Raw genomic sequence first — 26,762 nt, 5'->3', positions numbered from 1 at the left:
TTGAATTGGGTGGTAATTATCATTTAAAAACTTAATGAAATCCAATCTATTATTCATTAAAGAATGATATAGTATATTTTCGATAGTAATATTACAATTTTCAATGAATCTAACAAGTTGTCTTTCTGATCTAAATAGTTTAATTGAAAGTTGAAGGCTTTTTAAAATAGCAGATTCTATATATTTAATATCAGATTCATTTAAACGACCATTGTTTTTACCAATAAAATAATAATGTAAATCCAAAACCCTATAATATAAATTGATTTCATTCAATTGTAATAAATAAATTAAATCTTGAGTGATAGAATAATATCGTACAACTATTTCACTATTATTATATAGTTGATTTATATTATCACTAATTAATAATTCCAATAGTATTTCAACGCTTGAATTTTTAATAAAATCAAGTTTAAAGTTAAAATCAACTGTTCCTTCTTTAATGGTTCTATTTTTTTGATATTCTGATAACTTAATTGACTTTATTGAAAGATAAATATCAATTAATTTTTTTGGTTCAATATTTAATTCAATTGATTTATTCTCTAATAGTAATCTAATAGAATCCAATATTCCCAAATTAATATCTTTACATCTTGAAAGAAATAAGAAAAGTCTTGAAAATAAAGAGGAGCAAGCTTTATAAAAATCACTTGGTATAATCATTAGGAAACTATTTATTAACCAACACATATCAATTGATGAAATTAAATGTTCTTCATCATAAATATCTTGATTATAATCTTCATCTTGATAAATTTCTTCTGATATTCTTTCAAAAATATCAATTGACGTTAACTGATTTGAAATTATTGAAAATTTATTTTGAATTTGATTTAATATTATGAATGAAATTTCAAAATAATCATACCCAATTGAAGTTAATGCAAATAGGAATGATACAAATGGTTGATAATTAAAATCAATATTAATTAATGTATCAAGTTGTGAAATTTTAATTTCCCTATCAATTAAATGAAAAATAACATCTTGAAAAAATTCAATAATAATTGATTCATTTAAATCATTTTCTGTACTACTACCACTACTAGAACCATTACTTTTATTTTTATTAAAAAATTTTGAAAATTCTGATTGTTCAAATAAAAACTTTAATAAAAGTGATATTTTTTCAGTTTCAATATCTTTTTTAATCCAATTTCTTTTTGAACTTAAATTATAAATTAATGATTCAAACTTTTTAATTTCTAAAATATTACATAATTTAAACCAATACTTAAATTGTTTATTAATTAAGATTTGTTTAAGAATATTTTGACTGTCGGTAGTTATATTATCATCATCATCATCATCATCAAATAAAAGTGGTATAGCTGATATTGGAATATTATCACAAAAATAATCAATTAATTCTTGATCATTATTGAAATCTAAATATTTACATTTAAAAGTGAAAATTTCAATAGTTTTGAAAAAGTAATCAATATGTTTTGTAGTTTTAAAATTGAATGGTAATATTGATAATTGTCTTTTATGAGTGATTGAAATGATTTCAATTGATTTTATAATTTTTTCAATATAAAAAATTGAATCTTCAAATGAAAATTTCTTTCTTTTATTTTTACTTATATTTTGTGGTATTGAAGTTAGTAATGATATTGGAAAACCTCTAATATTCATTAACTGCTCCCATATATTTCTATTTAATAAAGAAACCACTATATCAAATATTTCTTTTATATTTCTACATTTTATTTCAATGGTTTCTTCTTTTTCTCCTTCTTGTGGTGGTGGTGGTTGTTGTTGTAGTTTTAAAAATTTAAAATTATTAGATTTAGATTGATTATAAAATAATTTAAAAAAATCAACAACTCTTTGTTGATCATTTAAGACTATTTTAATTAATTTCTTAAAATTAATAGGATCATCTTTTTTTGAAATTGGATAAATCCAATGAGTATAATCAAATGCTGAATCAATTAAAGATTGAAGTCCTTGTGGATTAAAAGTTTGAAAAGAATAATTATAAAAATTGGTATAATAATTATAACCTTGATTTAATACAGGTTCACCATAAGTTTCAAAGAATTCTAAATAATATGAATTACTCTCTAAAACTATTAATTTCTTTAACTGTTTAAAACTCTCTTTACTCTCCAATGATGATGATGCCCTATTAATAATTTTTGTATTCATTAAATTATTTACATCAGAATCACTTAATCCTTTACCAATTTTATAAATAATTTCAATCATAATTAAAAGTTCTTCAATAGTTTTATCATTTAAATAATCACCACCACTACCATCACCACCAAAATTAAAAGTTTCTTTTGATTTTTCAACAATTTTTAAATCTACTAAAACCTTTTGAATGAAAATATCATTTATTTCAATAAATTTTTTTATATTAATTTTTTCAAAACTTTCAATTTCATTTTCATCAATTAATTCTTTTAAACTATCAATTTTATATAAATTTATAATTAATTTCAAAACTTCATTATCAATTGATTCACCACAAAAATATAAGTTTAATAATCTTTTTAATTTTGGTAATTTAATTAAAATCTTATTTGAATTATTATTATTATTATTATTATTATTATTATTATTATTATTATTATTATTATTATTATTATTATTATTTGAATTATTATTATTATTTGAATTATTATTATTAATTATTAAATTTAAAATATATTTTTGTAATTGAGAATTTTTTGATTCGATAATATCTTGAAATGATGATTTATCAATTTGTAAATTAAAATTGAAAATGAATAAATCTAAAGCTTGAATATTATTACTTGAAAATGCAATTGAAATTGGGTTAACTAGTAAATTGAACTCTAATTTAAATTTTGAATAAACTTGTGAGATTATTGATTTATCATCACAATATCTTATAAATTCTCTTATTGAACTTGGACTTAAATGAATATAATCGTTATGTTTTAATTTATCTTTTAATATTGAATATTGTTTATATAATGCCATTGAACCTAAATCATTAATATTCTTAAATTTCTTTCTAATATTTAAATCATAATAGGTTGAAATATTTGGAAAATCAAATTTTAATTCTTCTATACTATTTATAATTTTAAAAAATAAAAATTTATTATGAAAAACTTTCCAAAATAATTTTTCATCTTCACCATTATTATTATTATTATTATTATTATTATTATTATTATTATTATTATTATTATTATTATTATTCTTCAAAGAAATTGTCATTTTTTTTTATATTATTAAAAATTAAAATGAAAAAAGAAAAAAAAAAAATTGAAAAAAAAAAAATTGAAAAAAAAAAAAGAAAAAAAAAAAAGTGTTGTGGGTAAACCAGTAAAAGATATTTTTTTTTATTGATAATAAAATAAAAAAGAAAATTCAAAGAAAATTTTTTTTATAAAATCTTTTATAATTATTATGTTTAAATGAATTTGACAATTCAATAATTATTGTTTACATTTGTTGGATGAAATTGATTGTTAATAATATATATTTATTTGATTTTTTATCTCTAATCAAATCTTGATAACAATCTCTTAAATAAATACAATTTATATAATCATTTGCTTTTTTTATATTACCATCTGCATATCTATATTTTAATTGGTTCTTCAAACTTTCATAAATTTCATTAGATGTATCACCAACTAAATTTATAAAAAAAGAAAATTTTTATAATAAATTGGTATTTTTTTATTTATTATTTATTATTTTTTTATTTATTATTTATTATTATTATTTATTATTTATCGATTAAATATTATTTTTTATAGTTTTTTAAAAAAAAGTATACTAACCAATTTGTGGAACATTATTTCTATAGGAGACAAGATCACCACCCAATAAATTATTATTATTTTGGTCCAGAGTAAATGTTCCTCAATCTCTGGTGATAGACTTTGATGTGTATCTTAATGTGTTTCTTTTTTTATTTTTTTTTATTTTTTTTTTCTATTTTTATTTTTTTTAGAATTTGATTCTTTTTTTTAAATTCTTTTTTTTTTTTTTTTTTTATATTTTTAATTTTTTTTTTTTCCCATTTAAATTATAATCGTTTAGTTTTTGTCCATTTTTTTACAATTCAAAAAAAACTTTTGAATGTGTATGGAAATATTGATCTTTTAACGGGAAAAAATCCAAAAAAAAATAAAAATAAATAAATAAATTAATTTTTTATTTTTTTTTTTTGAATTTTTTTTTTTTTTTTTTTTGAATTAATTTTAATTTCATTGCCACTAACCTCAATCCACAAATAAACATTTTTATAAATATTTCTTTATTTTTTTTTTATATATTTAAAAAATTATAAAGAATAGAACATAAATATACAAAATATATAAAATGGAGTTTGAATTAGAAGATATTACCATTGAACAATCAAGCTTTACCAATAATAACAGCAACAACAACAATAACAACAATAACAATAGCAACAGCAACAATAACAATAACAATAACAATAATAATATTAATAACAATAACAATCACAATAATAATAATAAAAATAATAGTAATAATAAAAATGAAATTAATAATCAATTAGATATACCAATTAGTAACTTAGTAGTTGATAAAGAGAACATATCAAAGAAATACTTTTGTACAATATGTTCTGATTTATTGGTTAATAGTTTTCATGCAGATAAATTCAAAGCAGTTCAATGTAAAAATGGTCATTATACAACTTGTCTAAACTGTTGGGAAAAACATTTAGAAAAGAAAAAAAATTGCATTCAATGTGGTGTTGATGTTGAATCAATTGAAAGTTTATCAAGTAATTTATTAGTAACTCAAAAATTTACAACTTTTAAAGTAAATAATTTTAAATAAACAATAATAATACTAATAATAATAATAATAATAAAATACATACTTATATATATATATATTCTAATATTATTCATTTTTTTTAGATTCATTGTCCAAATAGTTTTTTTGATACAATTGATTTTATAAAAGATGAAGTTAATGGATGTAAAGAGATAATTCAAATCAATGAATTGGAGGAACACTTAAAGGAATGTCAATATGGATTTATAAGTTGTAAGAATTGTGAAGAATTTAGTAAATTACCATTCCAAGAGTTTACACAATGTCCTGATTTTAGGAAGAATACAAAGGAACAACACGATTTAATATGTCCATACGTAAAGATATCTTGTGAGTATTGTGGTGACATTATAAATAAGATCAATAAGGAATCACATAATGCCAATTGGTGTCAAGAGATTACGATAAAATGTTTAGATTGTCATTTACCATTTAAAAAGAAAGAGATTAACCAACATCAGAAATCGTTTTGTCCAGAAACAATCATTCAATGTAGATATAGTAAAGGTGGTTGTAATGCAATGATTAGGAGATCAAAATTATCTCAACATTTAACAGAGGGTGATAATCATCATCAATTCATTTCAAATATTTTAAATCAACAAGATTTAAAAATTAATGAATTAGAATTAAAAAATACTGAATTCTGTTTACTTTTAAATGGTCAAAATAAAAAAATTACCGAACTTGAAATTTTATTTAAAGAATTAAATGATTCAATTTTAATTCAAAAACAACAACAAAAACAACAACAACAACAACAACAACAACAACAACAACAACAACAACAACAACAACAACAACAACAATCTCAACAACAACAATCTCAACAACAACAACAATCTCAACAACAACAACAATCCCAACAATCTCAACAAAATAATAATAGTAATAGTCATTTTATTAATAATAATAATAATAATATTAATAATGTTCAAATGAGTGATAGTCCAAATGGTGGATCATTACCACAAGCAGTTTATAAAAATAAATGGGTAATTTCAAATTACTCTGAACAAGAACAACAGGGTATATCAAAGGATTATATCAAATCACCATTATTTAAGATTGGTAATTCAACATTCTTTTTAAAATGGTTCCCTTTTGGTAAAAAGAAGTTAAATTATTGTTCAATCTTTTTATACAAAACTCAAGATGATAAATCTATCATTGTAAATTATTATATTCATTTAGTAAATAATCAAATTTCTGATGAAGTTTATGAAAAGAGAGGTTGTCAAAAATATGATTCTGAAAATGGTTCAGCTGGTTATGGTTCCTCTCAATTCATTAAAAGAGCTGACCTTTTAAATGATGCAAATGGATTTTTGATAAATGATTCAATAACTATTGAAATTGAAATATTTGCAACTGAAGAAATTTTACCTTTGCAAAGTTAAAAAAAAAATAAAAAAGTAAAAAAAAATAAAAAAAGACTTATTATTTTAATTAAAATTTAAATTATACACACAACCATGTGAATGTGTTTTTATTTTATTTTGTGTTTTTCTGTTTTTCTGTTTTTTTTTTTAAACTCTTTTATTATTCTTGTTTAATAATCTCTTTAAGTAGAATAAGATTGCTACAGCATGAATTACTACTTTATCCTTTACTAAAAACATAAAGGCAGCACCAATAACTGTTTGAACCATTTTTGATGGCATTCCTTTAAAGAAACCTAAAAATCCATCACTTTTGAAAATCTTACCGATGGCATCAAGTGTACCTTTATATTGTTGTTGTTGTGATTCTGGGTTGCTTGCATTACCAGATTGTGATTGTAATCTACTTTTAACTAAAAGATATGGATATGTAACAATACCAGCAATTAATTTTGCAATTGCACCTAAAATGAATACTTCTAATCCACCCTTTTTAAAAAAAATTAAAATAAAAACAAATTAATAAATTTTTGACTTTTTTTTTTTTTTTTTTTTTTTTTAAATATATAATTTTAATTTCTCGACTTACTAATTTAGTTCTACCACTTTGTCTTCTCCAAAGTGCTCTTAATTTTTCGTATGAAACAAATTGAACAGATGGATTTGAAACTAAGATTAAAGCTGGAATTAAACCTTTGTATAATCCACCAAATCCTTCATTCTTAATAATGTATTTGAATTGTCCAACAATACCCTTATCGGAATTAATTTGTAAACGGGTATTTACAACCCAAATTGGTAAGGTTGTTAAAACATTTGCACAACCTATAAAAATATATATTAATATTAATATTTAATATTTAATATATATATAAATAAAATTATTATTATTATTATTATTAAGACTTACCTGCTAATGCAGCAATTGCTAAATTTTCAATTGTACCAAGTTCTTGTTTATTTTTTAATTTTAAAGAAATTGATTTTAATAAAGTATACCAATAGTAATAAACAAATGATGATGCACCAATACCAATGAGTGCTGATTTCAAACCACTGTATAATGTTCTCCAATTCTCTTCTTTAATAATTCTTTTAAATGCATCAATTGAATTCTTATATGGAACTGTTGTAATTTCACTTTGTTGTCCTTGTTGTTGTTTCTTTTGTTGAACTTTTTATTTTTTTTTTTTTTTTATTTTTATTTTTTAAATTTTAAAATTAATATTAATATTGGTAATTTTATTTTTAATAAAAATAAAATAAAATAAATAAATACCTTGTAAACGAGTTGAAACAGTTGAAAATGGATAGGTTAAGGCAATAGCGGCCATACCTGCAACACCACCTGAGATTGCATGTCCTAAAGCTTCTACGGTGTGATCTACATTTCCTGAGTTTTGGGTGATATGGATTTTCTCTGACATTATTATTATTATTTTATTATTATTATTATTATAATATTATTATTAAATTATTTTATAATAGTAATTTTTAATATGTTTATTACTACAGTTATTAAATAAATTGCAATAAAGGTGCTAACTTTTTTTTTTTTTTTTTTTTTTTATAAATATTTTTTTTTTTTTTTAATTTTTTTTTTAATTATTTTTTTTTTTTTTAATTTTTTTAATTTTTTTTTTTTTAATTAAAAAAATTGAAATACTCTTGGGGCAAAAAAATTTCTTTTTTTTCCCTTTTTTTTTTTAATTTTTTTTTTAAAAATTTTTTTTTTTTTTTGTCTTTCCCAAACTATCACACGTATATTATTTGTTTGGTTAAACAATAGTATTATATAGATATTTTGTCTATAGACATACTAAAATTTAAATTTTTTATTTATTTATTTATTTATTGTTTTTTTTTTTTTAAATATATTTAAATACCACCCTTTCATCCTCAATTTTCCACCACCCATTTTATTTTATTCCACAACACACACTCTCACACACCACAGCAAAAATAATAGTAGATAATAATAATAATAATTATATAAATACCAAATAATTATATTCGTATATAAAGCACACAATAATACACCTATAATATAAACATATAATACACAAAATATAGATAGATAGATTTTTTTTTATAAAAAAAAAAGATGGATCTTATTCGTGGATTAGATATATTATCAGCATCACCAATAGATACAGAGGATCAAAATTTAAGGAAAGAAAAGATTGAAGCATGTAGAACGATTTCAGAGCAAATATGTGCACCATCACTTAGAAATACAGCAGATTTTCCAAGATTTTTATCAATTGCAATCTCATTACTCTTAAGAGCACATGGTGATAAAGATTTAAATGTTTATTCTGTTGCTGAAGAAAGTTTAAATAGAACTATAAAAGTAAGTTATTATTTCAATCATCATAATTGATCATTGTTTTTTATTGATTTCTAATTATTATTATTATTTATTTTAGATTTTAGTATATTCATATCATGAAAGAATATTATTTGAATTATTTAAAGTTTTAAAAGGTAAACCACATCAACATAATAATGAAAAGAGATTATCAACCAATTTAACAGATCATTTATCACAAAATTCAGTGACACCATCAGTACCAACCACACCAAATTACCAACAATCACCATCGACTCAATCACCATCACATTCAACATCAAATTCATCAAATAATTTATATAATAATTTTAGTAGTAATAGTAATAGTAATAGTAATAGTAATAGTAATAGTAGTAGTAATAATAATAGTGGAAATACGACACCAGGAAATAATACGAATAATAGTAATGGTAATGCAAATTCAATATTTAATACAGCAAATCAAATATTATCCAAACCATTTCCATTGAAATCACAACGTATTGCATTGATAAAGTTTGGAGAGATTTGTAGTTTTATTAGACCATCGAAATGTAGAAAGTATATATTATCATTGGTACCACCAATCAATAGTTTGTTGAGTATCATTGAGGATGAGTCATTACAGGAGAGTATTTCAATCTCGATGGAGAACATCTCCAAAATTTTAATACCCTACTTAAAGGAGAACGAAGTTCATCAATTGATTGATCTATTCAGTAGAAATCTTCAACAACCATCTGCAGCAGTGCGTCGTGCTGCCTCCCTATCCATAACATCCATTTGTAGATATCATCCAAGACCATTGTTTGAATTTACAATTGAATTTCTATACAATTTCACTTTTCCAAATTCTCCACCAATCTCTTCAATTACTTCAGCATCATGTATACCTGCAAGTAGTAATACAAATACTTTACAAAATTCAAAAATATTAGGTGTTTTATTCTCTTATTTACAATTAATTAAATTAGCTGAAGAATTATCATGTAAGTATTAATTTATTTATTAATTTATTAATTTATTTTTTACATAATATACTAATTATTTTTTTTTTTTTAAAAAAAAAAAGCAAATGATATTAAAATTTTAGATGGATTTTCATTAAAGATTCAATTTTTCGTACATTTTATATTAAAATATATTCAAGTACCAATTGATGGTGAACCATATGATCATAATATTGTTGGATTAAGTTTAGAGTTATTACAACAATTATTGGTAACATTTGGACCTTATGAATATAGTTGGCCAAAACCATTGGTTAGAGAAGTGATTGCTCAACTTAGACATTTATGTTTTAATCAACAATCATCGATTAGAGTTAGTTTAAAAGCTGTAGTTTTAAATTGTTTAGCACAATCTGTAAAATTCTTTCCAAAATTATTTAATGATGAATTTTTTAAACATCAACCTTCAACTATTGATTCAAATACAGTAACATCAGCAGAAGATCATATTTGTAGAGATTATTTATTAAATATTTCACCTTCTGATTTAAATTTTAAATTGTTTACACCAATTACTCAACAACAACAGCAACAACAACAACAACAACAACAACAGCAACAACAACAACAACAACATAATTTAACATCATCAACAATGAGTGGAATTAATAGTACAACAGGTGTATCAAATCATACATTTAGTTTAGAACCTAAAGAAGAGTTTTTATATTATTTAAATGATAGTGATCCATTACTTAGAGGAGGTACAGCATTGATGATTGGTTGTTTAATTAGAGGTTATCTTGAAACCGATCATATAACCAGTAATCAAATCTATCCAACCAATATAGCATTGCTAGAAGATAATCTATCAATTCCAACTTTATTAATATTTTTATTACGTGCATTAATGGATTCAAGTTCGATAACTGCGAAATTAGCTTGTACAGGTATTAGTGAATGTTTACCAATTCTATCACAAAGTAAATTCTCTGATTGGGCATTGGTAACATTACGTCATTTACTTTGTGTTAGTAGTTCAACTTATTGGTTAGTTAAATTGGAAATTCTAGAAACTTTATCAATGATTGACTATATTGTAATTGAATATCTTGAACAAAATATTCAACAAAAATCAAATGTAATGAATGTCGTTATAAATGGTCCAAATTTATCAATTTCAACTTCATCAATAAAAATTAATGAAAATAATAATAATAGCAATAATAGTAATAATAATAAGAATAATTCAGAAACTGGTGGCGCAGTTGCAATACCAATTCAATCAAAAGTTTTAGATTTTTTAATTGAACAATTAAGTGATAATGATTTTAGAGTTAGAAATAGTGCAGGTAAATCATTGGTTAGAGTTATACCAAAACTTGTATTCACAGCACCATTGGAACGTCATTCAATGAAGGGTATATCTAGTAAGGTTAGAGAGACATTTGATGTTCAAGATTATGAGAATACTGTATTAAGAAAGAGAAAGATATTTGCAAATCTTTCACATGTTATTGGTTTATTGGTTAATCAACTTTCAAATCCACATCCAGATGATAAGATACGTGGTTGTTATGGTGCTTTAAATTTAATTTGTAAAACCTATTCATTCCCACCCGATACACCAGAACAGTGTCGTACACTTTCTTCGGTTTTAGCAAATCCAATGTTATCATTTGTTGGCGATATTTTACCATTGGCTTTGGATAGGGTTGGTTTGACTTGGGTTGCAACAGATTTCGATGTTCATATTGATATCATTGAGATATTGGGTTATCTTAGTAGGGGTGCTGAGAATGTACTTGGCACCTATTGTCATAATGTATTGCGCCATATAGTACGTATTATCAATATTGCAACTAATATCATTCAGTTTAGACCTACACCACCTTTGAAAGAGGTTAAATCAAATCCAAGTGGTATTCATGTAAATTCACCACTACTCAAGGCACCAACTCATTTAGGTTCTTTCACTCATTCGATACATTATATCAAACTTTATTCAAAACTTTTAACAGCTCGTATTAATTCAATCACAATTTTTGGTATTGATAGATTTTCTCAACTTAGACAAGCATGTTTTGAAACTTTATCAGTAATGTTAAAATGTGCTGGTAAAACTATATTACCCTATACAGAAGAGATCATTGGTTATTTAACGACTCATTTCGAACAAGAACCTGTATCAGTAATTAAATGTATAAATGAATTATTTTTAGTAACTATGAAACCAACACCAATTGTATCAATTAGTTCATTATCACAAAAATCAAGAGATTTGAATATTGGTGGTGGTTTCATTAGTACTGGTGGCGGTGGTGGTGGTGGCAGTGGTGGTATTAATTCATCTTCATCCTCATTGAAACAATATGAACCAAGATCAATTGAATCACATTCAAGTAGTAGTAATTCACATGATGAAATGTTTTTAAATTCTAGATCAGTGTTTTCATCATTGTTAACCTTTGGTACACCAAATCTTAAACAACATTATGATTTCATCAATGAAGTACCATCAAGTCATAATATTAATTATAGTTATAGTAATTCAGAGATTAATCGTATCATTTCCAATGAAGATAGAAAATTAAATTTCAAATTATTTGAACCATTAATCATTGGCTCAATGATTGAATATCAAACTACACATTCACATGAATTGAAAATTGCTATCCTATTGATGCTTAGTAAATTAAGTAAATTTGGTTTAGACTTATCATTATTCGATAAAGAAAATCATTTCCCAACTTATTTCATTGAAGAATTAAAAGAAACTCATTGTCTATTATCAAAACCAAATCAAGTATTATCTTATAGTTATGATTTATTAGGTTCAATGTTTATTTATAGAAAATTATTCCCAGATTCTTCAGTTAGTATTGATGATATTAAAAAATTATTTTTCCAACCACCACCACAACAACAACAACAAACTAATCAAAATAAAAGCCAATCATTAAATTCAACACCAAATATTTCATCAAATAATAATAATAATAATAATAATAATAATAATAATAATAATAATAATAATAATAATAATAATAATAATTCAAATTCTAGTCAGTCATTAAATAATAGTACAGTAATTGGTAATAATAGTTCACACCCATATAGTTATACAATACCAACTATTATTGAAAATTGTCATTCTTTTGTTAGATATTTATATGATCCAAATGATAAATATCCAGATACAGATTTTAGAGAACGATTTTTAAGTTTTTTATTATCAAATTTACAATATTCTCAAACAATTGATATTTTAATTTTAATTGTTACAATCGTTCAACCAAATAGTACATTACATCAAAAATTCTCTCAACAAATTTCTCATCAATTATTTACAAATTTATCACTTGGTGATTCACCATTTTTCATTATTAATTCAATTGAAGAGGTTGAAAGATTATATGTTTTAATTGATAAACTTCATAGTTCATCTTTATCTGCTGCAAGATGGGCTGATGCTTTATTATCAGTTTCACCACAATTTGTAAATAAATCAACATCATCATCGTCATCGTCATCATCAACTGCAACCTCACCATCATCATCATCGTCATCAACAACAACAACAACAACAACATCAACAAATACAACCACAACAACACCAAGTGATCCATTAATTAGAAAACGTATATTATTATTACGTGAAAGTATTTTAGAAGCATATGAATTAAGATGGTTACCACCATTATTAGTATTATTAAGAACAGGTTGTAAATTACCAGAAGAAGCTAGAATTTCAGCTGCAAGACAATCAAGATTTTTATCGAATCATGATAATAAACATCAACCAGGTCCAAGTGCAGCAATCATTTCAACTTTATTATTGAAATTAATTCGTAATGCTGTATCAGTATTTTCATTGTATAAACCAAAGAATGTATTATTCACTCAATTGATAAATCATCTTTTATATTATAGTTCAATATTTTTCAATAAGAATTTAGTACCACATATTTCTGCACAATCATTATCAAATAGTCCAAATTTTGGTGCTACCAATACTACTACTGGCAGTGGTAGTGTATCACCATTGTCATCATCATCATCGTCAACAATAACAGTAACAACAATGGCAATGGGATCATCATTAATGAAACAACCATCATCTTCATTATTACTTTCACCAACTGTTGGTGGTAGTTCCTCAACGATTAACTTGTTTATGGATTCATTAAAAGGTATATTGGCATTAGATAATGGTACAATCATTCAAGAGATAACAACAAGTTTATTATCATATGGTGGTACAAGTACATCAATCCATGCTGTTAAGCTATTATTGTTATTAGGTAGATTACCAAATCAACAAGTTATCGAAGGTGCAGATTTGGTTTGGAAACAATATGCATTATCAAATAATTGGCAAAGTTGTGGTTGTGAGCACTTTTTAACTCATCATATCATATTTTTATTATATTGTCAATCGATTGTTGTATTGAAATCACAAAATATTGAATTAAGTGAAACATTTTTAGATAAGATTGTTTTATTAATTAATGAATCCACTGTAAAGAAGTTGATTGAATTCCTAGTTAAAGGTGGTTCAAATTCTGATCAAAATCAATATATTGAAATATTTACACAACATTTGGTGAAAATATTCTCTAGAGTTTCAAATTCATTGGATCTTAGAAAAAAACAAAAACTATTACGTCTTTTATCTTATTTACCAGCAAATAGAGAGACTTTAGAATTGTTAATCGTTAATTTCTTACAAACTGATGATATTAGTTTACAAGTTTCAGGGGAACGTATCTTAAATTTAAATATTAATAATTTAATTGAAACTTATGGTCCACAAAATTCTTTAGAGATCATTCAAGAACTTTATCAAATTTTCATGTCAAATTTTGTAAAATCAACTACAAATCAATCAGTTCAATCTTTATTCTTAAAATTAATTAAAAATTTATCACCATCTTCAGCTTATCAAGGTATAACACCAACTCATAATAATGTAATTGAAAAATTAAAAGAAAAAGAATTAACAAATAATAATAATAATAATAATAATAATATAATTGAAAAAGAAGAAGAAGAAAAAGAAAAAGAAAAAGAAAAAGTAAAAGAAGAAGAAGAAGGAAATAATATTGAAAAATTAATTCAATTACAAATTGAAACAATTAAAAAAAATAATCAAATTTCAGATTTAAAAACTGTACCATGGGATTATTTTGTTGAATTAATTAAATCAAGATATTATTCAAATAATTTAAATCAACATAGTTTTAATAATATTTCAATATTATCACAAATTGATAAAGATGCTACTATTAGTTTATTAGAATCTAAATCATTGGATGGTACATTATTACCAGCGTTTATTTCTTCTGTTTATAGTTTAGAGTTTCAAGATGAAATTCAAGCTTATTTATTGAAAAAAGTTGATACTTTATTAGGGTTGGCAGGTGAAATTGGTACTGATCCATTGAAGGGTGGTCCACCATTTCTATCGGATTCAGTTTGGGATGAATTAAGAGAGACCACTAGATGTTTATCAAATTTCATCAATAAATTTGGATTGGGCGAACTTTGTGAATCAAAATTACTTAAAGTTTCAACTTGGGCTTTCATTGAAAGCTTTAGAAGATGGCGTGCTGAAATTATTAATCCATATGATTTTAAATTGGTTTTGGAGTTATCCCGTTCAATCATTCTAAAGAGTACCGCTTCCATTCTAACTATAACAGATGATAGTGAATGGTGTTCTTTGTTACTTTGTCTTTATAAACTGTATTGTTTGGTGATTAGACCTCATTTTGGTTACATTTCAGGTCAAAGAGAATTGGAAGAGAATTTTTCACAAGATCCAACTCAAATCTCATTGACTCAATCAAATGAAATGATTAAATTCTTGGTTTCTTTGTTAACCAATGTCAAATCCTATACCCCAATGCCCGGATCACATATTGGTCAATTAATATTCGATAGTTTTATACGTGCAATCATACCCTTGTCAACCAAAGCATTCGATTTCATTTATCCAACCGTATCAACTTCATCAGAGGATGAATTTGGTGGTGGTATCATTCCAAATTGTCCAATATTTTCAAGTAATGTTTCACCTGAACAAAATATTAAAGCTTTGGTCAGTTTCATTCATTTCGTTGATATCGATGATGAATTCAAATTTAAACAGATTTGGGAAATGTTGGAACCAATTTTCGTTTCACCTTTGGGTGACGCTGAAATGGGTAGCGATGAAATTACAGAGGAGTGCAAATGTTTGTCTCTATCTGGTATGGCTACAATGATTATTAAAGTGTGTTTTGAAGTCACTGGTGTTAATAGTCAAGTGAATCTATTGGAAACCTCTACCATACCAAAGTCAACCTATAATCATATTCCACGTGAAAAGGATTTAATGTTTTTAAATACTCCAACTGGTAAGAAATTAAATCATCTTCTTTCAACCATTTATGGCGATATGCCACAATCAGAGCTACCATTGGGTGGTGCCATTGAATCGGTTAGCTCAAGTTCGTCAATGTTTGGTGAAAGCAGTGGTAATCATCAAAATATGTCCTCCTCCTCTCTATCAGCTTATCATTTCAATATTGAACGTTCATTCTCTTCAAATCAATTTGGCTCCGATCAAATCTCCTTATCAGATTTACGTCTATTTAAAACTCCTTATTTCATTGGTGTAAATTTCACACCAATCATTCAAAAACTTTTAGAATCTTTTGAAAGTTTCTTGGTTAACCCAATGTGTCCACCAATGTTAAAGAAAGATATATTGAAATCGACAGTATTGTTATCAGATTTATTCAATCGTGAACAAGTGATATGGATGTTTAAAACTTTTACAACAATTTATGCTCAAGATGAAATTGATGATTTCCTTTTGAAACAACATTTGATTTTAGGTATTTGTAAAGGTATTGCAATTTTACAAACACCACCAAATGTTGGCGATAGTAATGCTCATAGTGTTGGTATATTTGAAATGTTGAAATCGGCATTGGATCATCAAAATATCTCTTTACAAGTTAGTGCATTGGATGGCATACTTTATCTATTGGAAGGTAAAGTCAACAAATATATCCAAGGTTCATTACTACAATTCCTTTTCCGTTGGATACCAACTAGACTATCAAGTGTACCTTTCCCACCGGTATCATTGACATTACGTGTATTGGCAACAATGTTTTTAATGATTGAACAGTATAGTAGAGAAGCAGAGGAAACATTATTTACAAAACGTGCCGTTACTACATGTATTCAATTGGGTCAACAACAATCCACACCTGTACCAATCGTTTATGGTGTTTTCAGAGGTTTGGATCGTTTATTGGTTTCATTTTCATTAAGTCATTCACAACGTGAATTGATCTCTCATTTCTCTTTGAAATCATTACCATCAGAGAATCCAATTAGATCATTACTTGCATTGGGTTTAATGGTTACTTGTATCTATACCGGTGATGAAACTGGTATCAATTCACCATCGTTCACTAAATCATCCATCTCATCCATTGGTAGTGGTGGTGTTAATTCATTGACAGCATTTGAAGGTTCATTCAGTTCAAGTTCTATAGAATCACCATTAAACTCTGCATTGGACTCGGTTATGTCCTCTTTTATTATGGATGATAATTATAGTGGTAGTGGTGGTAATTCATTAATCAATGGTGGTGGTGGTGGTGATCCATTATCATCATTGGATAGACAGAAATTCTCACGTGTAAATAATATGGAAAAAGTTAAGATGTTATTCGATAAGATTCGTTTAGTCTCTCATTTCTCATACGAATCTCATGTATTATCAGAGGTATTACCAGTTGTAATCGTAGATTTATTCCCTTCAGTCGATCAAGTTTTATCCTTTATTTTAGGTGAATTTTTAAAACAAAGTAAAACAAACTCAAAATTAATGTGTCAAATCATTTCAAAGGTTTTCGATTTCTTGGTTGAAAATGATACTTCTGAAAATACAAATCAACATTTAATCAACTATTGGATTATCATTTGTTTACAAAATTTTTTCCAAATTCAAAATCCAACTCATTGTTTATGGGCTTTAACTTATTTATTTTTAACTTCTTCACCAAAAAGATCTTTTAAATTATTGTTTGTATTATAATTATTTATTTATTTATTTATTTATTTATTTATTATTTATTTAATTTATAAAAAAAAAAAAAATTTTACTAATTTTATTAAATTTTTATAGGGAATCTGAATTTGCATCAAAAATTCAAACAAATGAAAAATTGTTTATTATTATAGCATCAGAATTTTATTTCAATAAAGAATTATCAAAGGAAAACAAACAATTATTTAAAGATTCTTTCTCAAAATTAAAAATTGAACCTTATATATCTTTATTGAAAGTTATAAATACTACCCAATAAAAAAAAAAAAAAAAAAAAAAACATATTTTCATTAAAACATATATTTTTAGAAAAAATTTTGATCGATTATTTTTTATTTATATTTTTATTTTTTTTGTTTCCAATTTTCCCCAAAATATCTTTTTTTTAAAAAAAAACAATACAAACATTTTTTGCGCCAAAAAATCCAAAAAAAAAAAAAGCTGTTATGTTTAGTTTTCCATAAAAAAAAATAAAAATTAAAAAAAAAAATGAAAAAAAAAATGTTTATTATATTATTTTAAACATACCTTAACAAATAAATTATTTATCCATTAAAAAAAATTAAAAATTATATTATATAACATTTTTTTTTTTTTTTTAATTAAATAAATAATAAATACATACATAGATGAATAAAGACCAACATGAAAAGATAAAACATCTTGAAGATGAAAATGAAGATTTAAAGAAACGAATAAAACAAAAAGCTCAACAATTTGATAATCAAGCTGATGTTTTAAAAGTTACTCAAAAAACAGCAACAGAATTAAAGAATGAAAAAAATAAAATTTTATCTGAAGTATGTATATATATATATATATTTAAAAAATAATAATAATAATAATATAATAATAAAATTATTAATTTTTTTTTATTATTATTATTAGTTAAAATTAGTTGAAGAAAAATTTAATAATGGTCAAATTGAAATTAAAAAATTACAAGAAATATTAAAACAAACTAAAACGAATCATCAAAAAGTTTGTGAATTAATTGATCAATTAAAAGTTGAAAAAGGGAATTTGGAGAAACAACATCAAAAAGAGATGAGAGAATTTGAAGATAAAACAAATAAACAAATTGAAATACAAACAGAGAAATTAGAGAAACTTATAAATGAAACTGATAAATTAAGGTGTGATAAATCAAATTTAGAAGTTAGGATAGTGCATTTAGAGAATTCCAATAAAGAGAATAAATCATATTTATTGCAATCTAATAAGGAGATGGGGAAAATGGAGATTGAAATCCAACAATTACAAGAACAATTAACTGATAGCAAAGAGCAAGAGTCCAATCAAAGGAGTAAGATTGAAAATAAGGATATCATGATACAACAATTACGAGATAAACAACAGCAATATGAAAAAGAGTTGAGAGAATTACAACATCAATTCAATGCAGATAATGAAAAGAATCAGCAAATCATTGATATCCAAAGCGAGGAGATATCAACATCCACTTTGATAATGACAGAGTTGGAGGAGAAACTTGAATTTGTAAGTGATAAACTAAAGAGTGAGCAAGAGAAACTTAAAGAATCTGAAATTTTAATTATGGATTTACAAATCCAAGTATCGGATTTACAATCAACCTCTGATGATGATAATGAACGTTACCAATCGTTAATCTCTGAATATCAAGAGAATCTGAAATCAGTGTCTCAATTGAATAAAGAAATAAATGAAAAATTAAAGAATGAAAGAACCGAATCGAAATCATTGATTGATAAAATCTCAAAGGAGAATAATGATTATCAAATTTTAATCACTGAACAAGATAAAGATCTAAAAGATTTAAAATCACAACTTGACACTAAATCAAATAATTATTCAAAGTTATTAGATGATTTATCACTTTCAAAATTAAATTATAATAAATTGAATTTAGAATTTAATAATATTTCAAATGAATATCAAATTGAAAAACAACAACTCTCTTTTGATTTTAATGAATTAAAAAAGAAATTAGATGATCAAATTGAAAGAAATTCAAATCAACAATCATTATTAACTCAAAGAATCAATGAAATCATTGATAAACAAAAGGAAATTGATAATTTAAATTCAGATTTACAATCATTAAATGATAAACAATCGGATTCCAATGACCAAATCAATACAATCACTAATGAAAACAATGATTTAAAGATTAAACTTGAAAACTCAATACTTTTAATCTCAAATCATCAAGATAAATTAACAACTAATAAAAAAGAACTTGAATCATTATATTCAATAATTGAGAATTTAAATTCAACTCATCAAGATCAACTAAAAGAGAAAGAGAATCAAATTGAACAAATGAAATTAGATCAATCTGAAAGTTTAAATAAATTTCAAGAAAAGATTACAACTTTAAATCATACAATTGTAAATATAAACTCTGAAAAGGATTCACTAAATTGTTTAATAAATGATTATTCTGAACAAATTAATGAGTTAAATAAAATAAATAATCAAAAGAATCAAGAGAATCAACAATTATTATCTTCAATTAGAGAGGATTGTCAAACTATTAATCAATTAAAATCAACTATTAAATCATTACAAGATGAAAGTAATTCTCTCTCAACAGAGATTGAAGCAATAAAATTACAATTAAATCAATTATCAACTATTACTATACCTGAAAAAGACCAAGAACTATCAAATAAAGAGAGAACAATTCAAGAATTTCAAGTAAAAACTCAACAATTGAAACAAACCATTCAACAAAATCAATTAACAATTAATCAACATTTAACTACAATAGATAATCAATCAGTTGATATTAATTCATTAAATGAAAAACTTGTTCAATTAAATGATGAATCGATTAAAAAACAACAATCTATTCATTCTTTATCATTACAAGTGATTGAATTAAATAAAAAACTTTCAGAAAAGGATGACCAATATAATCAATCCCTGGAATCAATTGATCAACTAACTAGTGAATTACAATTGAAACAAGATGATCTCAATAGACAACAAGAACAATTACAAAAAAATTCAATTGATATTGATCAACTGTTTGACAAGATTAATCTTGGTAAATCAAATTTCGATGAATTAAATCAACGTTATCAAGTTGAACAAAATCAACTCTTTAATTTGAAACAAGATTTACAACAATCCATAAATTTATTTAATGAATCAAAACTATATACAACTCAATTAGAGAAATCAATCGAACAAGTTAAACGAGTCAATGAGGAACAATCCAATCATCAAGGTGAACTCACAATTCTATTGGATGAAGAGAGATATAAATGTCAAACTTTGAAAATGGATTTAGAAAATTCCAAACAAATCAATCAAAATCAATCTGATGATTTAAACTTTTACAATAATCAAATAGAACAATTGAAACAACAATTATCTGAAAGTAAAGAATTGGTTCAAGAATGTAAACTTTCAATTTCACAATTTGAAAAGACTGTAATTGAATTACAATTGGAAATCAAGGAATTATCAAATGAAAAACAACAATATCAAGAGACTTGCCAATCTCTCTCTTTAAAATTATCCAAATTGAATGATCAATCCAATGATCAATTGGAACAAATTCAACAATTACAATCCTCAAATTCATTGGATCTTCAAAATTCTCAAAATCAAATTTCACTCTTACAAGATTCCCTAAATGAAACCTCTGATTTGAAATCACAATTACAATGTCAACTAAATGAATCCAATGAAATCATTTCAAAACTTGAATTAAAAATTGAAGAAAATCAAAATCAATTAACAGAGTTTGAATTGAAAATTCAATCATTAAGCTCACAATATAATCAAGATTTACAAGAACAAATTGAACAATCTAAAATGTTGATAGATGAAAAACAATCTTGTATCCAATTACAAGAGATGGAAATCGATAAAAACAATCATAAAATTCAACAATTACAACAGGATCTTTCAACTAGTGATTATAAGATACAACAATTACAAATTGATTTACAAATTGATAAAGATGAAATTATTAAACTTGAAGAAACAATTTCACAACGTAATCAATCAATAAAAGAATCATTAGTCAAGTGTAATGATCTTCAAGATGAAACCTCTAAATTGAATGATAACCTCTTACAATTGAATTCAACCATCACTGATTATCAATCACAAATCACTGAATCAAATGAAAATGTTCAAAGTTTACAAAATGAAAAGAATCAATTACAATTGGAATTGGATCAATTGAAACAAAGAATCTCTGAACAACATGATGATATCACTTTATTAAATTCAATTGAATTTGAATTGAATAGAAAAATATCCAATTATCAATCAGATATTAAAGAATATGATAACAATATTAAAGTGATTCAAAATGAAAAGAATCAATTACAATTGGAATTAGATCAATTGAAACAGGTACTCTCTGATAAACAAGATGGTGTCTCTACATTGAATTCAACCTTATTGGAATTAAATAAGAAAATCAATGATTATCAAATGGAAATCAATGATTCTCAATCAAATTATCAAGAATTAATAGATGAAAAGAATCAATTACAATTGGAATTTGATAGATTAAAACAACAACTCTTTGAAAAACAAGATGAAATCTCAACATTAAAACAAGATATTCAATTATTTAATTCAAATAAAAAGAATTCTGATAGTTCAATCGATCAATTATCAAACCATGTAACAGAGTTAAAATCAAAGAATCAACAATTACTCTTGGATTTATCCAATGAATTGGAAAGAAATAAACTTCAAAATGATATGATCACTCAATTAAAGGAAAATGTTGAACTTGAAAAACAAAATTCATTTGAAAATCAATCAAAATCTGATGATATTAAATCGAAACTCGATGAAATGATTCAAGAATTTAAAGAAGTAACTCAAAATTTACAAGAAAAAACTAATGAAAACTCTAACTTACAATGTAAATTGGATCAATTGGAACAAGAAATTAAATTTGAAAAGGAATCAAATACTCATTTGAGAAAAGAGAATGATAAAGATACTTTGGTAATTAAACAATTGGAACAATCAATTTCCCAACTTGAACATTTACATTCTCAACAAACTGAAAATTATTTAAAAGAAAGAGAATTAATTCAACAACAACATCAAGATGAAAAACAATCTTCAATTCAATCAACTCATCAATTGAAATCTAAATTTGATGAAAAACAACAACAATACGATGAATCACTTGAAAAACTTTCACAATCAAAACAAGAATTAAATAAATTAAAACAAGAATTTGATTTAAATATATTGGTGATTCAAAAATTACAAGATGATAAACAATCACAATCCGATTCAAATTTACAATTAAAATCAAATTTGGAGGAACAACAATTACAAAATCAAGAATCCATTGAAAAAATTTCAACATTACAACAACAAGTCAATCATTTACAACAACAATTCAATATAAACACTTTGGAGATTCAAAAATTACAAGATGAAAAACAATTATCTATCGAATCCATTCATCAATTGAAATCTAAATTTGATGAAAAACAACAACAATACAATGAATCCATTGAGAAATCAAATGATCTCCAAAAACAATCCGATCAATTACAACAAAAACTCGAAAATTCAACCAATGAAAACCAACAATTACAAGAGAAAATCTCAACTATTCAATTGGAACAAATCAATAATGTTCAACAAGATGACTCAAAAGATCTAATAATCAAACAACTTCAACAATCTCTCTTGGATAAAGACGATGAATTAACAACACTTTTTGAAAATTATGAACAATTAATTAAAAAGAATAAAATCGATGAGAAAAAGATTAGAACTTTGGAATCAAAATTAAATAGTATTAACAGTACTGTTAATCATAATTTACCTATTAAGAAACCATTAGAAGAAGTTAGTAATAGTAAAATTAATATAATTTCATCTTCATCACCTTCAAAATTAGAACAATTGCAAACAGTTTCAAATCAACAATCACAACAACAAAAACCAACTATTAACAAACCACCACTCCAAATTAAAAGAAAAATTGATTTTAATTCTCAAGATAATTTAAAAAAAACTAAACCATTTCAATCAACTACAACTACAACTACAACTACAACAACTACAACAACAAAATAATTAAATATATTTAAAAAAAAAAATTAAAAAAATAAAAAAACCTGTACAAAATTATATTTATTTGTTTTTTTTCTTTTAATAAATTATTTCTTTTTTTTTTTTTTTTGATTTTTATTTTTAGTTTTTTTTTTTATTTTTAGTTTTTAAAATTTTATATATATGTGAACTTTTTACTCTTTATTTTGGTAAAATTAAACATTTTCTACACCAACAGAGGTACTGGTTGTTGGTAAGTGTTGAGCTTCCAAGAATTTTTGTGGTCTTAACATTCTACTGTTAATGATTGAAGCGATATTTTGAGTTGGTGAACCACCTGGGAAATCTTCCATTCCTTGTCCCTTTGCTGCAGCTAAAGCACAACATGCAAAAATACAATATGCACAAGTTAAAAGACTATAATAATTGTAATAATAATAATAATGATAATAATAATAATAATAAAAATAAAAATAAATTAATTAGTATTATATTTTTATGTTAAAATGTATTTTGAAAAAAAATTATAAAATAATTACCCTAAAACAATAAAAATTGGAATGAATACATTAGCAATTGCAAATCTATCAGCAGAGATATGAGCAGCTAATAAAGAAATAAATAAGATAACTGGAATCATTAAGAAAATGAAAATACAATATAAGAAACTATTAACACTTTCATTTGAGGCTCTTTCATCTTCATCCATTGATAAATTGTTCATTTTTGAACTATTATCTAATGCCATTAAAACCAAATAGAAAATGATGTAAAAAAAGACAGGAATTGAATTTATCCACCAATTCCATTCAACTACATGATCCAATTTTAACATTAGGAAAACAAAGAACCAACTTGCAACTAAATCTCTCAACAATTTACGTAAAATAAAACCTGGATGACCCAAACCAAAATTTGTACAAGTATCTAAATGTTCTGGTGATGAAAAACGTTTTTCATAGTGTTCTCTTGAGAAAATTTCATATTTCTGTAGGATACTTGTTACAATCAATGCATAGATTGGTATGAAAACCTCTGACCATAACATGGATGAAGCTGTGTAAGTGGTTGCGTCCAATTTCGATACTAATAAACCCATGAATGTCATAATGAATAGATTGTGTGCTGCCCAAATGAAAAATGTTAATTTCTTTGAAAGGATTGCCAAAAATGCTGTAAACACTATAACCAATGACATGATGATCCATGCTGGTGAAAATACTTTTGCCCATGACCAATCGACGGCGCCTTTGGTCTTGACAACTATGAATATTGGGAAAAGGATCGCTATCAATAATATTAAAAACCCTGTACATGCTATCAATTTCAATGATCCCATCAACTTTGCAATATATGCTGCGTCTTCACCAAATGCTCCGTTCTCAAAGAACTTCAAACCTTCTGCACCATATTGATCATACAATTTTCTTCTTTCTGGATCTGATAATACTTCATATGCTTCTGCTATTTCTTTAAATGCTTCTGCTGCTGTTGGATCTGGATTTCTATCTAAAAAATATTTTTAAATTACAAAACAACAATATATATAGTTGTGTTTATTAATACCACTACTTTACTTGAGTTGTATTATAATATTAAAAAAAAAAAAAAAAAAAAAATCATCATAAACCTTGTGTAAAATGGTGTTTGTGTAAGTTTGTGTGTGGGTGTGGGTGCGACTGCTGGGTTTATTTAAATATCTATATATATATATATATATATATATGTCTTGACACTTACCTGGATGATATCTTAACGCTAAGGCACGGTATGATCTTTTTATATCATCTTGTGAACAATCAACTGGTAGTTCTAAAAGTAGATAATATTTAGTTGTATCAAACTTCATTATTTATTTGAATTGTATGTATGTATGTATGTATAAATATTTTTTTATTTATTTTCTATTATTTATTTTCCAAAAAACTATTTTTCTATTTATTTTCTATTATTTATTTTTGTGTATTAGTGTTTATGTGAATATTTGTGTTTGTGTTTGTGTTTGGTTTGTATTTGCACGCTTTTAACTTAATATGTATAAATATGCTTAAACCAACACACTTTCATTTACTTTAATGATTTTAATTAAAATAAATAATATTATTTATTAAAAAATAATAATGATAAAAAAAAAAAGTGGTTGAATAAAAAAGAAGTTATAAAAAAAAAAAAATAAAAATAAAAATAAAAAAATAAAAAATAAACTGAAAAAAAAAAGTTTTAGTATCAAAAAAAAAAAAAAAAAAAAAAAAACAAAATATTTTAAAATTGTTTGTTTAACAAAAACTCTGAATGTTTCGTCTTTTTAAAATAAGCAAGACCTAAAAAATTACTTGAAAATGATGATGAAAAAAAAAAAATTATAAAAAAAAATAAAAACAAAAATAAATTTGAAAAAAAAAAAAAAAAAATCTTGGCGCCCCCTCTAATGCAATTTATTTATAACAATTAAAAAAACTTAAATAAATAAGTCTTTTGGGAAAATTAAACATTGTTTTTTTTTTTTGTTTTTTTTTTTTGGTTAATCATTTTTATTTTTATTTTAGTTTATGTTATTTATTTTATTTTATTTTGATTTTTTTTTTTCACTTATTTTATTTTATTTCATTTTATTTTATTTCATTTTATTTTATTTTTTTTCAGCCTGACACTAAAACCAAGATTTTTTCTATAAATTTATTCGCTTTGCCTGTATACACCTAATAACTAAATAATTAAATCGCAAATATTTCAGTATTAATTAAAATATTCTAAAAAGGAAATTGTTAATTTTTTTTTTATTTTAAAAAAAAAAAAAAAAATTTTATTAATAAAAAAAAACCAATTGTGGATGTCAAATCATTTCCAACCCATCCTTTATTTTTTAAAAAAAATAAAAAAAAAAAAAAAATTTAAAAAAAAAAAAAAAATAAAAAAAATTTCATTTTTTTTAAATTTTTTTTTTTTTTTTTTCATTAATATAAACCAAAATTTTTTTTTATATGTATATATATTAATATTAGCAATATATATTTATATATGTATTTATAATCAATCTCAAAACAATCTAGTTCATATAATATTATTTTTTTATTATTAAAAAAAATAACAAAATAGAAAAAAAAAAAAAGAAAAAAAGAAAAGAAAAAAAAAAA

General features: G+C 23.9%; 6 protein-coding genes across 6 annotated transcripts in view; 3 read left to right on the top strand and 3 right to left on the bottom strand.

The window, feature by feature from the left end:
• Nucleotides 1–3,207, bottom strand: part of DDB_G0272370 (hypothetical protein) — a gene marked incomplete at both ends in the record, with an annotated part of 3,543 nt that extends 336 nt beyond the window's left edge. The window contains one exon of the mRNA XM_640070.1: nucleotides 1–3,207. This exon is cut by the window's left edge and continues 336 nt beyond it. Within this exon, the coding sequence (XP_645162.1) occupies nucleotides 1–3,207 (3,207 nt within the window).
• A 1,116-nt stretch (nucleotides 3,208–4,323) lies between these two features.
• Nucleotides 4,324–6,212, top strand: DDB_G0272348 (hypothetical protein; the record flags this gene model as incomplete). Its single annotated transcript, XM_640069.1, has 2 exons — nucleotides 4,324–4,794; nucleotides 4,896–6,212. The coding sequence occupies 2 exons, from the start codon at nucleotides 4,324–4,326 to the stop codon at nucleotides 6,210–6,212; spliced, it is 1,788 nt and encodes a 595-aa protein (XP_645161.1).
• A 129-nt stretch (nucleotides 6,213–6,341) lies between these two features.
• On the bottom strand, nucleotides 6,342–7,621 carry mcfQ (transmembrane protein; the record flags this gene model as incomplete). Its single annotated transcript, XM_640068.1, has 4 exons — nucleotides 6,342–6,683; nucleotides 6,784–7,019; nucleotides 7,105–7,368; nucleotides 7,474–7,621. 4 exons carry the CDS (start codon nucleotides 7,619–7,621, stop codon nucleotides 6,342–6,344), a joined length of 990 nt encoding a protein of 329 aa, XP_645160.1.
• A 677-nt stretch (nucleotides 7,622–8,298) lies between these two features.
• Nucleotides 8,299–17,848, top strand: hd (Huntingtin family protein; the record flags this gene model as incomplete). Its single annotated transcript, XM_640067.1, has 4 exons — nucleotides 8,299–8,547; nucleotides 8,624–9,515; nucleotides 9,599–17,564; nucleotides 17,668–17,848. The coding sequence occupies 4 exons, from the start codon at nucleotides 8,299–8,301 to the stop codon at nucleotides 17,846–17,848; spliced, it is 9,288 nt and encodes a 3,095-aa protein (XP_645159.1).
• Nucleotides 17,849–18,218: 370 nt separating this feature from the next.
• On the top strand, nucleotides 18,219–23,652 carry DDB_G0272368 (hypothetical protein; the record flags this gene model as incomplete). Its single annotated transcript, XM_640066.1, has 2 exons — nucleotides 18,219–18,389; nucleotides 18,478–23,652. The coding sequence occupies 2 exons, from the start codon at nucleotides 18,219–18,221 to the stop codon at nucleotides 23,650–23,652; spliced, it is 5,346 nt and encodes a 1,781-aa protein (XP_645158.1).
• Nucleotides 23,653–23,843: 191 nt separating this feature from the next.
• DDB_G0272342 (hypothetical protein) lies at nucleotides 23,844–25,477 on the bottom strand (the record flags this gene model as incomplete). Its single annotated transcript, XM_640065.1, has 3 exons — nucleotides 23,844–24,045; nucleotides 24,168–25,137; nucleotides 25,369–25,477. 3 exons carry the CDS (start codon nucleotides 25,475–25,477, stop codon nucleotides 23,844–23,846), a joined length of 1,281 nt encoding a protein of 426 aa, XP_645157.1.
• Between the last annotated feature and the right edge of the window lie 1,285 nt (nucleotides 25,478–26,762).

The sequence above is a fragment of the Dictyostelium discoideum genome (genome assembly GCF_000004695.1).
Source record: "Dictyostelium discoideum AX4 chromosome 2 chromosome, whole genome shotgun sequence".
NCBI lineage: Eukaryota > Evosea > Eumycetozoa > Dictyosteliales > Dictyosteliaceae > Dictyostelium > Dictyostelium discoideum.
Note: the sequence above shows the minus strand (reverse complement) of the source record. Positions and strands in the feature narration are given on the sequence as shown.